This window comes from Nycticebus coucang, chromosome 13, assembly GCF_027406575.1.
Source record: "Nycticebus coucang isolate mNycCou1 chromosome 13, mNycCou1.pri, whole genome shotgun sequence".
Lineage (NCBI taxonomy): Eukaryota > Metazoa > Chordata > Mammalia > Primates > Lorisidae > Nycticebus > Nycticebus coucang.
The window spans coordinates 95,361,193-95,377,362 of NC_069792.1; the positions used below are offsets into that span (position 1 = coordinate 95,361,193).

The following is a 16,170-nucleotide window of genomic DNA, read 5'->3' on the forward strand; positions in this document are numbered from 1 at the left end:
GGGACTGGGGAGGGGCCGGAGAGGGGCAGAAGGCATCACCACCCAAGGCCAAAGGACATGTGTGTGTTCTAGGCAAAGCCGGTTTACGGCGGAAGAGAACGACAACCCAGTGGCAAGTGGAGAGGACAAGGACGCCAGAAGGGCACGCGGTTTTACGTAACCGACCTCTGAGTAGAAGGGTCTCAGGAGGTTGGCGCTCACAGGCAGGCACGCAGGAGGACGGCACCCCTGCGTTACCGCAACCGCAAAGAGCCTTAAGTTAGAGAAGTCTAGGGAGCTTTAAAGGCAGGTTGGTTCTCTCCGTTGTCTTACCCCAGAGCGTAGCTGGGGCGAACCCGGGTCGACCTTCCCGGCTCGGTCCTTGTCTCTCTTTTTCCGGATCGCTCGCTGAGTGACCTTGTGGGGGGCCAATTGACCTCTCTGGGCCTCAGTTTCCCAGTCTGTGCGTCGGGCAATACCATAATAGCATCGCGAGGTTCCCTAATCGTCCCCCAGGGCCAGAAGAGGGCGCCGGCCACTCGGGAAGTGCCCCAGTACTGCTCCCTCCGGTTGCGGGACCCACGCGTCCCAGCGAACCCGCGCGCAGCCCGGAGCAGCCCCACAAGGCGGCGCGCGCCACGGCGGTCGGGTGCCAGTGCGCAGGCGCGGAGGGGTGGGCGGGGCACCCGGGGTTGGGGCGGGGCGGGGCGGCGAGCCTGGGGCGGGGCGGGGCGGGGCGGGGCGGGCGGCGGGCGATCTGCGCCCGGCGCCCCGCGAAGCGGCTCAGAGTGCGCTGGGCGGCTGGTGGGGTGCGGCTCGGGGCTGCAGCTCCGGCGCAGGCTGGCGGGGCTCGCTGGGGATTGCTTCACGGTAGCCGAGCGCGCCGCACAGTCCGGCCTGAGGGCCTCCCTGACCGCACCGGCTCGCGCCCGCTCCTCCTCGGCCCGCGCCCGGAGCGCGGGGGGCCGCCGGCGCTGGGCACTCGGCGGCCACCGGGGATCGGGGCTGAGGGGCCGGTGCCCGCCCCTCTGCCGCCGCCGCCCAGCCGCCCGCCCGGCTTGGCCGCCGCTGCGGCGTCTGGCCCCGGGGTCCGCGCTGCTGGGGGCGCGGGCGGGGTCGGGGGTTGCCGGGCGGCCGCTGCCCGTGCGCCTCGAGTCTGCGTTCCGGGCCCCGGGCGGCCGGCGAGCATGGAGGAGAAGTACCTGCCGGAGCTGATGGCGGAGAAGGACTCCCTGGACCCCTCCTTCACGCACGCTCTGCGGCTGGTGAACCAAGGTGAGGGCGCGCCGGCCGTTAACTGCCGGCCTCGGGCGGTTGGGGGCCGGGGACCCAGGAGGGTCTGGGTGGAAGCGCGGAGGGCTTGGGAGGCGCAGCGGTGGCGGCTGACTGGAGAGCCCCGGCGTGCAATCGGGGCGTTTAGGTGGGACCTGGGAGGATGTGGGACACCGAGGGGAAGACCGAGAGGTAAATCGAGACTTGGGAAGGAAGGAGAAGGCTGGGGCGTCTGAATGAGACTTGACGGAAATCTTTGAGGACTCAGGGATACCCAGAGGAAACTTCTGGATGGGGGACAGTGGACATCTGGGGGTGGAGGTTGAATTATCTCATTGGAGGGGAGAATGGACTTACTGGGGGAGCTAGGGTGTTTGGTTTGTAAGGAACTGGAGAAAGAGCTGGAGGAGAAATGGAAGGACTGGAGGAGGTCAGATGCAGAAAAGGTGAAGGGAACAGGTGCTTGGATTGTTAGTGAAGTTTGGGGACCTTGGTAGAGGTTTGGGATCAGACCCCAGCGCTCAGCGAAGAACCCAGCGATCCCTGGGGAAGAGCCCAGCCTTCTGTTCCTCCTGAGTTCAGGCTCCATGAGCCCCAGCCCGGCCATCTGCCCCCCGCCCCCTCGGGGGTGGGCAGCTCACGCCGAGCCTCACCCGCCGGTCCTGGGATAAGTCAGCAGAGGAGGAGAGGTTGGCGAGGCAGCCCTTTCCTTGTTCCCTGTTCTGTTCTCTCTTTGGGAAGCTCTGGGTGGGTGACCCTCATTGGTGGCTGCTTTGAGGTTCAGAACATTGGTGAGAGAGTCTTTGTCATTTTCACATTAGTCCAGCCAGCCTGGGGTCTGAAAGGTCCTGGGAAGTACTGGACTGGGGGAACAGCAGGGTTTACAGAGGCACGCCTACAGCGAAGGGTGTTCCCCAGGCTGCTTCTCCTCCGGCTTCCTCTGTAATCTGCTGAGATGGACGGTAAATTACATTTTCTTCCTGGGAGCAGCCCTCCACTCCTCCTAGAGCTGGAATATGTGTTTCAGATGAGGATGGGTTTGGAGACCACTGGTCTATTTTGTCTCTGGGAAATGGCAGAAAAATTATCTGGTCGGATCTGTTACCTTTTGCATGATTCACTTTGTGCAGTGACAGTCTGAGGTTCCCAGATGAATCCTGTCTGCTGTTCTTAATGCTGGCCCAGCTCTTTTATTGTTGGAAGTGAAGGATGAGGCAGACATATTCTGTTTGTATATAGATACCTGTATTTTAAAACAGCGACCTCCAGTATTAGCCTCTTGCAACCAGTTCTTCAGAGTAGTGCGTGTGTGCTCGGCTGATGGTGGTGGTGGTGGAGAGAGACTTACCTTTTCCAAGAATTTAAGCATATTTGAATTATTGAGCAGAAAATAGGTTTACAGAGCTCCCCCATTTCACATTAATTGCGGGCTTATTTTTATTTTTTCAATAAAATAAGTCTCTGAAAAAGTAATGATCACATATTCCTAAATTAAGGAAAAAAAATTTAAGTTTTATTCCCATGCTCTTCTGAGCAGTTCTACAGTTAGATTTGTACTCTCTGCTCTGTATGATTTACATATATCTTTTGTTGCCTGCTGGGCTGTCATCTCTGTGAAAGAAATTTCTTTGTATGTTGGCTGAAATCAGTGGCATTAGAAATATACTGGACTGTGGAGTTAAGTGCACTTTTTCTAATAAAGAAGCAAAAATCTAAGTTATATTGTATGCAATTAAGGAAGCAGTTTAACTAAAAGTGTAGGGAGTTATTTTAAAAGTCGGAATTATTTTCTGTGCCATGTTGTCCGAGTATTGTGTTGCTAAAATGTTGAAAATTCTTTTGGTTTTTTTGTTTTTACTAGGGCTAAAGGCTTAGAGTTAGATGGAACATATTTATTGAGGGAAATGTTGCCATTTAGTATATTTTAGGTGTCAAACTTGATTACCTTACTTTTCAACAAAAATGTAATTCTTGTAAGAAGTACATTTCTCACATGGGAAGGAAGAAAGAGGTGTGACTCAGACGCTTGTATTATTTCAGCCTAAAATGGTTTTCTCTTAAATCATAGGCTGATATCCAAAATGCAGAGCTCTGTCATTTAAAATATTAATTATGTCTGTTATGTAACTCCAGAATTACGAGTGCCTTTCCAAAACATAAGTGTCTTAAGTGATTGTAAAGAAGCTTTGATTTTAAATCTGATAAACATCTTATTATTGACTATATGAACTCCTTTTATTCTTACTTACCCATCTTTGTGAATGTTTCTAAGGAAACTAGTTTTTCAGAAGTTATTCTGAATCTCGGCACTGGCATTGGTGTTTCTGCTTAAAACTGTACAGTGATGATGGGTCACTGTTGCATGCCTCAATTTTATCGCAGTGTGACACATAATGGGTTTGTTGTATGGTTAAAATCTCTCAAGCCTAACGGTATCTTATGTTTATACAGTATTTGAAAGTTTCCAGGGCACTAGTTTCACCCCCATCCTTGGCATTGGTGTCTCCATGAATCAAACACTGTAAAAATTGTTATAATTGATATGATTAATTCTGGTTGAGTTAAATGTAAGGGAAATGTTTCCTTTAGGAAGACTTATCCTGCTTTTTTAAAAGTTTTCTTTCTCCACTCTGGTAGAGTTATCTTACAGGATTTTAATGGTCAGACCAGGAAGCACTTTTGATTTAAAGCTCTCCTATGACCAGTATATTAATTTAATAATTAACACATTATAGTAATGAAACAGTTTATAAATGAGGGATAGTCATCTTTTAAAAATTCAGTATTCATAAACATAGATGAACTTCCTAGCTGAATTACTTTTTTTCTAATAATCTTTAAGATTAAGTAAGAACTTGAGCTAAGATGCCATCAAGAGGTACACTCCAATCTAATGTGGGTTGGCTTTTATACTTTTTCCATACTTATGTTTCATGGAGGGCATTTAGTTACTGATTTTGTTTTTATTTTCCCAGGATAACTAGTTCTCTTCCCCTCAGACCCCCAAATATTGACTTTGAATTTGTTTCACTAACAAAAGTAATGGGTCTTGTTTACTTGATGTTAAAACTTAAAGAAAATAAGATTTGGTGCTCTAGACCTCCCCCCCCTCACTAGTGCTGTAGGGTGAATGGACATTGCAGTTTTTTGCCAGGGAGGTTAATTGGAGGTGAAAGTAGTGTTGCATGTTTTATATTCTGTCTGCTAGTAGGGGATGTGCTGACTCTCACTAAAGAACATATTCAGAAATGTTCTGTGCATTATAATCTAATCCAACCCTCCAATAGATACTGGTTTGGATGGTTTTCAATCCAAGCCAAGAAACCATTAAATAAGATTATATAATGGTGTATTTTTAATTATCTGATGTGATGTATGGATTGGTGGCTGGTTTACTGCCAAGTCACATTTAGTATTTGGGTACAAGAGGAAGTAGCACAGAGGATTCAAGATTAACATGCTCATTTTCTGTCCATATTGATAAAGTTCTTTGTTGGTATTTCAAAATATTTTTCATATTATATCAATTTTTCAAATATTAGGCTTATAAGCGTTACTTAGCATCTGAGTGGGCCAGCCAGAGGTATAAAGGGAAGATTGTTACTTTATCCTTCGCATGTCTTTAAAATCTACAAAATCTGATGGTTTAAAATTTCATTTTGGGGGACTGCTTTCGGAACATATTTCTGATTTGCTTAAACAAATCAGGTTTAAGGTAGGGTGACAGAGTTAGGAGGAGAGTTGCAGAGTTGTATTTGGGGAAGTGTCTTCGTGCTGTAGTGCCTGGGTCGCTGTTTCATCCAGAGGAGGGCGTGGTTATTTACTTTTTAGTTTTTAATTGTTTTTCCTCTGGTTATCAGTTTTTTGTTTTGTTCTGTTTGTTAGAAAATGGCTAGGATGACTCACAGTTTCAGATAAACCATTTCTGAGTTCTGCGTGGTGTGTTGTGATTGAGTGATGCGGTGATGGCGTGTTAGAATGTTTGGGTGTTTGGACATTAGTGACCTGCTTATTGAGACCCTGCCATGCTGGTTATTTGTGCCCGGTCCTAGGGGTAGGGAGGAAAGCCACTGTCCCTCCACCCCTGTCTGAGAAGCTGTTGCTCACATCTGGGTTGGTTTGAGAAAAAATTTTACCTTTATTAGATGGTTAGACTTTCTAATTCAGTCTATGGACATTTTCAAGGCACTTCTGTGTGCTGGGTCATGTTTGTAATCTTAATGGCGGTAACGGCCCAGAGATGGAGAGGTTATTAGCTCAATCTTTCAGTTGTACAGACCAAGACTCTTGACAACTAAAGCGACTTGCCCAAGGTGATATACTTACAAAATGTCAGAGTGAAGGTCCAAGCTTTGTTCTTTTCCACGTCTGTTGTTCTTTTCACCTTGCCATACTGACCCTCAGAGGTACAGTTATTGGTTAAACCGTGATGGTACAATCAGGTAATGACAGAAGGAGAGTGCAAACCTGACCCTTCTTATGTGCAGTTATTTTTCTCTTGCTTGCACTAAATTGAAAGCTAAATTATGTGCCATTTGTTTTCATACTTCATCCTTCAAATTTCTGTTCTAAGTAATCTCTTCTGACTTTTCCTGTTCTCCCAAACGAGTCAGATTTTCTGGCCTCTCCTAGCCCTGGGTACCTACCTCTTTAGGGTGTGATTCTCATCACACTACCTTGTTTGTGTCCCTTTGTCCTAAGAGTGCGAGCTCCTTAGGAGGCGGGGTCTGGTCTTTCATCAGTTTGTATCTTTAGCACCTCCCCTGATTCTTGGCACATAGCCCTGGGAACTCCAGTCTTTCGTTCAGTGCTGTGTTTCAATCATCATATTGGTAGAAGAATTAGAAACCATATTTGAAATTCAGCAGTCACTGAAGAACTTTGCTCCTTATTAACACTTTAGAGCATTTGATTTGGGGTGGGGATGAGGTCCCTAACAGCTCTGCATGGGTCGGCAGAAAAGGTTGTGAGTGAAATGCAGTGTTAAGCAGAAGATCACCCCAGTGCTCTTTCCCTGTAGTAGAACAGTAGGGGTCCTTCTCTAGGAGATAATGAGAACATGTTGTCAGATCTGTTTTGAATCAGATGTTTATTTACTTTTATTCTTTCTTGAGGAACTTATTCAGCCAGTGCATTCTAATACATTTAGCTCTCCTCCAAACTCCTCATGAGATTTCTTGCTACAGATTAAAAAGAGAATTTTGGAGGCCCTTGTCACAGGGCAGATAGGTCTTCCTACCCAAAGAAGTCAATCTGCAATGTAGATACTAAAGGGAAACCCCAGGCCAACAGACAGTTGAAATTGCAAATTGAATCCCGAGAGCAACTTTGATCACAAAATACCCATTTGCCTGTTGTCACCAGTCCCACAGAGTGAGGACAGAATGGCTCACATATTTACCAAACCACAAAATGTGGGTGTCACTTAGCATTGGGAATAATAATTATAATAAAAGCTCCCAAACTGAGGGCTTCCTCAGTGCTGGGTCTTTCTGGGCCTTATCTCTCCTCCCCACAAGATCTTGCAAAGTAGGTGGTTTTATCACCTGCCTGCTTCCTTTTTTTTTTTTTTTTTTTTTAAATGAGGCCTCTAAGGCTCAAAAATATAAGGTAATTTGCCCAGTCAAGGTACACAGCTTGTAAGTTAAAATTTCAGGCTGAAATTTTAAATCAAGTCTCAGTGTTTTGATAAGATACTTTAGGAAAAGAGATAAAAGGACAGAACTCAACATTGTTTTTAAATAAAAGTTTCATTATAGCAGAAGCCCCTTGGGAATTTCTATTGGTGATGAATTTTTAAAAAGAGGTTCTTGAAAACATGTTTTACCAAAAGGCAAGCTCACTTTTCCTGTGTTCTCCAGCACAGTTCTCAGCCTTCAGTTGGCATCAATGTAAAGATTTTTAATTATGTATGTATTTCAGTGGTCAAAGAGAAAATAGAAAAACGTTCTGTACAGGAAGTTAGTAAGTGAAATTCTTGGTGAAGCTCTGTCTGTAAAGGTGCAGAGCTCCTTGTATTTTAATGTTTTGTTTGTCACAGAAGCGGTTGGTTCAGAGGATGACATCAGGGATTTGTAGTCAGCTTATGGCATATTTAGACATTCTTCATCCTCTAAATATAGGGTCAAAAAAGAAAAAAGAGTGTCAAGAACATACGAAAATAGTCCTACTGATAATGGTTTTGGCTTTCTGGAAGAGGGGAATGTGTTTGAATAAACTTGCCTTGCAGTTGCTAATATTAGTAGCTACCATTTATCAAGAGCCTTTTTGGTTTATATGCTTTAGGCACATTATTTCATTTATTTTTTCTGACAGTCTATAAAAGAATATATCATTTTACCTTATTTTACGGATGAGAAAACCTAGGTCAATAAAATCAAATAATTTGCCCAAGATCACACAGCTAATAAGTGATGAACCAGGATTCAGATCCTTGTCTGCCCAACTCCAGGACCCTATACATGTACCCCTGAGCATCAGGGAGGGTAGAAGCTTTCACTGTGTCTGTGAGGAATTGTGATTATGCTGCTCTTCAGATTAAATGCGTGATATTGGATGGGTGATTTGATGAGCTGGGCAGATTACATACTGTATGGAGGGACAGACAGTGGTATGGCAAAATTGGGTAGGAACTGTCTGACCAGGGCCGGCGTGGTGGGTGCTGACTGCGGGTCTCAGTGTATGGCATTTACTTGGGGAACAGAGTTTCTTAACAGAGGGCCTGCTGGTGCACAGAGCCATGTGACCACTTTTGTAACCTGTAATCTATCCAAGTTATTTTTTGTCCACCTCTTGGAGCCCCTGTTTCCCCATTTGTAAAACTTAGGACTTTGTGCCTTCTTTGTAGGGTTGTTTTGGACTTAAGTACAATGTCTAAAATGTAATAGGTGCTTAATAAAAATTCCCTGCTATTTTTGTAGACTGTTCTCAGACAGGTGAATGCATAGTGGCATCACTTTCAAGATATAACATACGTTCCAATTTAATGCATAAATCATATCATTTCATTTTTAAGGGTAATTTTATGTTATTAGAATGATTTTAATTTTCTAATACTGGAAATATTGAATAAGAATTTAATTCTTTAGGAAGCTTCTTTCATTAATGTCATATCCAAAATTAGCAGCATCTCTGATTGGTTTTTATTATGCTATTTAAGATACAGCACCTGAAGCTTAAATTAACAAATGAAGCTTCCATAAACAGTTTTGTGACTGCACATCTTGAAACATGTCTGGACACTCAGCAGCCTCACTCCACAAGCACAAGATGTCTTACTCTGAATTAGTAAGCTTTAAATTTCCATAACTTTCCATAATTTTTCACCAATCAGCCCCTGCTGCTATTTTAAGGATTTTAAAAGGTGTTCCTAGCATATCATTGATGTTCTTCCCTGGGATGATAAGGGGACTATTTTTGATCTTCCTTTCCGATATAAATCTTACACTTGGGGTCACTTGGTTCGAGCTCCTATGGAGAAACTGTGGTGAAGAGAAGGGGCAGTTTTCATTCTCATCCTTTGTCCTTTTTCTCTTTGGGTATTTATACCACGTGTGCTCTGCTCTTCCTCCACTAGATGGCGCCCCACGTAACTAGGTTACCTCTCCGTCCACACTGGTAGCTGCTTCTGAACCGAAAATAGTTGATCAGCAAGCTTGCATTGCAGTGCTTTGGTTTTCATGCATTGATATTAGTTCTCCATATTTCTAATCTATTATTAAGTTCTCCATATTTCTATTCTATTATTAAGAATCACGCTCTTTAATCAGGATTGCAGAAACCCTTAACGTGTTTCTGTTGCGTAGCCACCATTTCTTGGTGTACAAGGCACTGTTGCCAGGTTCCTTTACACACGTTTGTTTCTTCATTTCCTCCCGGTGAGGGCCACGAGCATTTAGTTTTGTTGTTCTCATTCTACCCATAAACAAATGGGGGTTAGAGTGATTTACAACCTTTTCCAGGTCACACAGCTAACTTGCATTATTGTGCCTTAAAGAAAAGTATTGTAAAAGCATTGAATTGAAAACTTTTTTCAAAGTGTTAGGAAAGTCTGATTTATGGCTACTGGCCGTTATAATCTGCTATTCTGGGGGAGGGGTATAGTCCTTATAGTTAACTTCTATTGGAGGTTTCACTCAATTCTTTGATTTGTATAAGGAAGCAGTGGTGACAAGGTTTGTCAGCTGGTATGCAAATTCCTGCTTCCTCTTGCCTCCTGTTGTCTAGTGACTTGGGGGCGGAGGGCGAGGGACTCGACCAGCACCAGGTACGTAACATGGGAAAAATTTCTGACGAAATCGTTACTCCATTTTAAGTAATTTTTAGCAGGGCTGAATACTGTATTGAGAGTCCTTAGGACTTTAAAAATTTATAATGTCGCAGTTTCTTCTATTTTATTCATGTATTCAACAAATATTTGTTGAATGGCTAGATTGAATTGTGTGTTCTGAACCGTGACTGTACCTCTCTGGGCCTTGGACGCCTCCTTCATCGGCACAAAGCAGTGATGTTACCCCTTTGGTCGTCATTAAGATGAAGTGACAGTGATCTCGTAATTTGTTTAGTTTTACTGTCAGTTTTTAATGTGAAAATATAATGGTATTTAAACTGAGATTATTACACACTTATATAGTTCTGTTCCTCATGACTAAATTCTGTACGTCAGCCCTGGTTATCGAGTACAGAGGATACTTGCCCCTGCCCTGGCAGAGCTGTTGGAAGGCTGCCTTCTCCTGCCCCTGCGCCTCTTCTGGTCTTGCTTTTAGTTTGGGTGTGCTGAGAAAGTACAAAGAGAAAACGTTTAGAAATATCCCTGTCACTTTTGTTTTCCTATGTGTGTACACGACAATTAATTGAAAATGGTACTGAAATTAGATTCAGACTATCTGGTAAAAAGAGTAGTTAAGAACTTCACCTTGAGTCAGGCCAACTTGGGTTCACATCTCAGCTCTGCCATCGCTTTGTGTTGTGACTGTGGACACATTAAACCCTCTCAGTCTCAGTCCATGTCTGGAAATGGCATTAAAAAAAAAACAAACCTAAAAACCTAAATCTCTTCTGGAGTGTTTGTGAGGTTTCAATGCAACATGTGTGAAGAGTTATTTAGGTTCGTGCCTGGCATACGTTAATAATATGTGCAGGGTAAATAGTCGCTGCGGCCACAGTGGTGGAGGAATGTATGGAGGTCTGGGGGCTCAGAGAACGACGTGTAGTGTCTCCAGGCAAGGCCTGGCTTTCAGGATGAGTCTTATTCAAGGAGGTAGAAGATACAGAAATCATTGCAAGGCCTGGGAAACAATAGTGATCTGGAACTTCTTTGACGTCCCAGATTATTAATTCTGTCTCCTAGATGTTTCCATGATACCGTCATATTCCTACTTGTCAGATAAATGTGGGTTCTGACAAGTATTGTGGCTGTTTAACTCCTCTTTTCTTCCACCGTCCTATCTTTAAGATCTTTATTTCTTTTTTGCATTGAAAACTTTTATTTGGAAATAATTTTAAACATACCGAGGGAAAAGAGAAGAGGGCTTAGAACCCTGTGTACTTGTTTGCTTGGATTTACCAGCCAGAGTCTTGTCATATTTGCTTGGTTATCCATGTATATGTGTAGTTTCTTGAGTCATTTGATACTAAGGGTGAGTATTATCACTCTTCACCCCCCAATACTTATATACCTTGGCATGTATTTCCTGAAAATAGGGCCTTCTCTTTTTGAACTGTAGCACAGTGATCAGAAGTGGGAAGTTTAACCGTTATGCAGGGCTGTTAGTTCATGTGCTTATTTTGCCAGTTTTGCCAGTTTTGTCTTTTGGGGGACCCCGTTCAGTCACACACATTGCATTTGGCTGTCAAGACTCTTCAGTGTTTTAGTTCAGAATAGCTCCCCTGTCTTCCTTTGCCTTTTGTGATAGGACATTTTGGAAAACTATATAGGCCAGATTTGTGTAGGACAGCCCTCAAATTTAAGTTGTCCGATGTTTCTTTAATTTAGATTCGTGTCGTGAACTTGCTTGGCAGAAATGGTGCTGAGGTGATAAACTGTCCTTTTCAGTCTGTCGCACCAGGGGCAGGTGGTGTCAGTGTCACTTTATCCTCGTGTTTGGTGATGTTAAGTTTGGTCATTTAGTAAGGGTGATTCCAGTTTTCTCCATTATAAAGAGAAAAAATGTTTTTTTCTTTTGTAATTAATTAGTGCTTTTGTGAGGAGTTACTTTGAGACTGGATAAGTAGCCCTATTCTTCATTAAACTCTCACAAATTTTGGGATCTGTTAATATTTCTTCCCTGAATTATTACTATGATCGTTGTGAACTGGTAACGTTCTAAGTCATTCCGTCTACGTTATTGGCTGGCATTGTACCGAGAAGGGACCTTCCCTCTCCTTTCGCTCCCTCTCCCCTTCTTTCTTTCTCTCTTATCTGTCTTATAAAATTGTGGATTCTTCTTTAATTCAATGGGCTCTAATCCTTCACTGTCATTATATAAATAGAAGCTCAGAGTGTCCCAGGTTTGGCTTGGGAGTCCTTTGCCCTGGCTCCTTGGTCCTTTTAGCAGGATCATCTCATGTGTTTTTGGAGGCCTTTTTTTCTTTTTCCCTTTCTAACAGCAGTCTCAATTTGAACTTGCTGTGCCCGGTCCTGGAATCAGCCATTTCTTCCGATATGCCTTGTTTTCTTTGAGTGTGGAATGATATTTAGAAACTAACATCTGGGCTGCTGTGTGTCATTGCTTCCAGGTACTTTCCCGGGACGGCTGGGCAGTAGACAGGTATCTGTGACTATGTGCTGGAACCAGCACGTGTCATTGCTTCCAGGTACTTTCCCTGGACGGCTGGGCAGTAGACAGGTATCTGTGACTGTGTGCTGGAACCAGCTCGTGTCATTGCTTCCAGGTACTTTCCCTGGACTGCTGGGCAGTAGACAGGTATCTGTGACTGTGTGCTAGAACCAGCTCGTGTCATTGCTTCCAGGTACTTTCCCTGGACGGCTGGGCAGCAGACAGGTATCTGTGGCTGTGTGCTGGAACTAGCACGTGTCATTGCTTCCAGGTACTTTCCCTGGACGGCTGGGCAGTAGACAGGTATCTGTGACTGTGTGCTGGAACCAGCTCGTGTCATTGCTTCCAGGTACTTTCCCTGGATGGCTGGGCAGTAGACAGGTATCTGTGACTGTGTGCTGGAACTAGCTCGTGTCATTGCTTCCAGGTACTTTCCCTGGACGGCTGGGCAGTAGACAGGTATCTGTGACTGTGTGCTGTAACCAGCATGTGTCATTGCTTCCAGGTACTTTCCCTGGACGGCTGGGCAGTAGACAGGTATCTGTGACTGTGTGCTAGAACCAGCTCGTGTCATTGCTTCCAGGTACTTTCCCTGGACGGCTGGGCAGTAGACAGGTATCTGTGACTGTGTGCTGGAACCAGCTCGTGTCATTGCTTCCAGGTACTTTCCCTGGACGGCTGGACAGTAGACAGGTATCTGTGACTATGTGCAGCAACCAGCTCATGTCATCGCTTCCAGGTACTTTCCCTGGACGGCTGGGGAGTAGACAGGTATCTGTGGCTGTGTGCTGGAACCAGCTCGTGTCATTGCTTCCAGGTACTTTCCCTGGATGGCTGGGCAGTAGACAGGTATCTGTGGCTGTGTGCTGGAACCAGCTCGTGTCATTGCTTCCAGGTACTTTCCCTGGACGGCTGGGCAGTAGACAGGTATCTGTGACTGTGTGCTGGAACCAGCTCGTGTCATTGCTTCCAGGTACTTTCCCTGGACGGCTGGGCAGTAGACAGGTATCTGTGACTATGTGCAGGAACCAGCTCATGTCATTGCTTCCAGGTACTTTCCCTGGACGGCTGGGCAGTAGACAGGTATCTGTGACTGTGTGCTGGATCCAGCTCGTGTCATTGCTTCCAGGTACTTTCCCTGGACGGCTGGGCAGTAGACAGGTATCTGTGACTGTGTGCAGGAACCAGCACGTGTCATTGCTTCCAGGTACTTTCCCTGGACGGCTGGGCAGTTGACAGGTATCTGTTACTGTGTGCTGGAACCAGCACGTGTCATTGCTTCCAGGTACTTTCCCTGGACGGCTGGGCAGCAGACAGGTATCTGTGACTGTGTGCTGGAACCAGCTCGTGTCATTGCTTCCAGGTACTTTCCCTGGACGGCTGGGCAGCAGACAGGTATCTGTGACTGTGTGCTGGAACCAGCTCGTGTCATTGCTTCCAGGTACTTTCCCTGGATGGCTGGGCAGTAGACAGGTATCTGTGGCTGTGTGCTGGAACCAGCTCGTGTCATTGCTTCCAGGTACTTTCCCTGGACGGCTGGGCAGTAGACAGTTATCTGTGGCTGTGTGCTGGAACCAGCTCGTGTCATTGCTTCCAGGTACTTTCCCTGGACGGCTGGGCAGTAGACAGGTATCTGTGACTGTTTGCTGGAACCAGCCCGTGTCATTGCTTCCAGGTACTTTCCCTGGACGGCTGGGCAGTAGACAGGTATCTGTGACTGTGTGCTAGAACCAGCTCGTGTCATTGCTTCCAGGTACTTTCCCTGGACGGCCGGGCAGTAGACAGGTATCTGTGGCTGTGTGCGAGGACCAGCACGTGTCATTGCTTCCAGGTAGTTTCCCTGGACGGCTGGGCAGTAGACAGGTATCTGTGACTGTGTGCTGGAACCAGCTCGTGTCATTGCTTCCAGGTACTTTCCCTGGACAGCTGGGCAGTAGACAGGTATCTGTGACTGTGTGCTGGAACCAGCTCGTGTCATTGCTTCCAGGTACTTTCCCTGGACGGCTGGGCAGTAGACAGGTATCTGTGACTGTGTGCTAGAACCAGCTCGTGTCATTGCTTCCAGGTACTTGGGGACGGCTGGGCAGTAGACAGGTATCTGTGGCTGTGTGCGAGGACCAGCACGTGTCATTGCTTCCAGGTAGTTTCCCTGGACGGCTGGGCAGTAGACAGGTATCTGTGACTGTGTGCTGGAACCAGCTCGTGTCATTGCTTCCAGGTACTTTCCCTGGACGGCTGGGCGGTAGACAGGTATCTTTGACTGTGTGCTGGAACCAGCTCGTGTCATTGCTTCCAGGTACTTTCCCTGGACGGCTGGGCAGTAGATAGGTATCTGTGACTGTGTGCTGGAACCAGCTCGTGTCATTGCTTCCAGGTACTTTCCCTGGACGGCTGGGCATTAGACAGGTATCTGTGACTGTGTGCTGGAACCAGCTCGTGTCATTGCTTCCAGGTACTTTCCCTGGACGGCTGGGCAGTAGACAGGTATCTGTGGCTGTGTGCTGGAACCAGCACGTGTCATTGCTTCCAGGTACTTTCCCTGGACGGCTGGGCAGTAGACAGGTATCTGTGGCTGTGTGCGAGGACCAGCACGTGTCATTGCTTCCAGGTAGTTTCCCTGGACGGCTGGGCAGTAGACAGGTATCTGTGGCTGTGTGTGAGGACCAGCACGTGTCATTGCTTTCAGGTACTTTCCCTGGACAGCTGGGCAGTAGATAGATATGTGTGACTGTGTGCTGGAACCAGCATGTATCATTGCTTCCAGGTACTTTCCCTGGACGGCTGGGCAGTAGACCGTAATCTGTGGCTGTGTGCGAGGACCAGCAGACTTTTTCTGTAAAGTCCAAAGAGTAAATCTTTGCTGGAATGAATGTTCTGCTCAATCTCTGTTGTTTTAGCGGAAAAGAAGCTGTTGACTGGACATAAGTGAATGAGGGTGGTTGTGTTCCAGCAAAATTGTATGAAGACAGGGAGAGTGCTGGTTTAGCCATGAGCTGTGATCTGCATACCCCTCTTCATTTAGAGACTAGGGACCAGGCTTCATAACCAATATGGTCAGAATAAAAATTATTATTATTATTATTTTTTTTACCATTGCCACAATAGGGACACACCAAGAGTTATTTTTGTGAGTGAATTAATGATAATTGTGGGCTGCGTAGGCACAATGACTTATGGCTATAATCTCAACACTTTTGGAAGCTGAGGCAGGAGGATTGCTTGAGGCCAGGAGTTTGAGACCAGCCTGGGCAACTTAGCAAATCTCTCTTTCTACAAAAAAATGAAGATAAAAATCAGCTGGACCTGGTGTTACATGTCTGTAGTATTAGCTACTTGAGAGGCTGAGGCAGAAGGATCAGTTGAGCTCAGGAGTTTAAGGTTACAGGGAGCTAAGATTGTGCCATTGCACTCAAGTCTCTGTGACATAGCGAGATACTGTCTCAAGAAAGAAACCGTGATTATTGTGGACTGTTTCTATTGTAGACCATTCTCATATGGACCTTTGGACATGGTTGCCTTGTAATTTGTCACTTTGTTGAGGTCCTTATTTCTAAGATGAGAGTCTTTAAAAAACATAACATCCAGAGTTAATACTGAAAAAAATAATTTTATAAACTCATGAGGATCTTTTTCTTGTCATGACAGAATAGTTGCCTTTTTCTTAATAAAAGCAGATCTTAAGGCGGAGCCAGACCTGCAGGCATTAGCGCATGGCCCCTGCTGTGATCTAGCTTTACTCTCATTCCGCAGTATCTCAGCTGAATACAGGGCTGCAGCGCCAATCAGCTGGGTGAAAAATTTCAAAATTATACTCCTTTTATTATCTCAGAATACATTTGTTTCTTCAGTTCTTTTTATGTAATTTATTGCTGTAATTTATTTAAAAAAGGACTTTATTACAGCAGTGACAAATGGATTCTTATCAGGGAGTGATCCCATTCTCAGAGAAAAGTGAGTCATTAGTGAAGACCACCTATTGTTGATGCAGAGGCTGAAAGGAAACCAGACGCCAGAGTACATCACAGCCAGTGTCCATAGTTTGCTTGGAAAGATGCAAATTCAGTCAATTCAGAATGTCTCTGAGGACTCCAAACTAAGTTAGGTTTTTAATTATTGCTTACATTTTTTTATATTTCAGAAA

At 45.3% G+C, this 16,170-nt stretch overlaps 1 protein-coding gene across 3 annotated transcripts in view; it reads left to right on the forward strand.

The window, feature by feature from the left end:
* Positions 1 to 756: 756 nt before the first annotated feature.
* KHDRBS3 (KH RNA binding domain containing, signal transduction associated 3) overlaps positions 757 to 16,170 on the forward strand; it is a 209,500-nt gene continuing 194,086 nt past the window's right edge. For 2 of the 3 annotated variants that reach the window (XR_008373892.1, XM_053559274.1), the window contains exon 1: positions 758 to 1,254. Coding sequence is in view for 2 of the 3 variants with exons in the window: in XM_053559274.1 (XP_053415249.1) it covers positions 1,167 to 1,254 (88 nt within the window). In the remaining variant the exon portion in view is untranslated. Of the gene's footprint in view, positions 1,255 to 16,170 lie in introns of all 3 variants that reach the window. The other variant, XM_053559275.1, reaches the window with a different exon arrangement.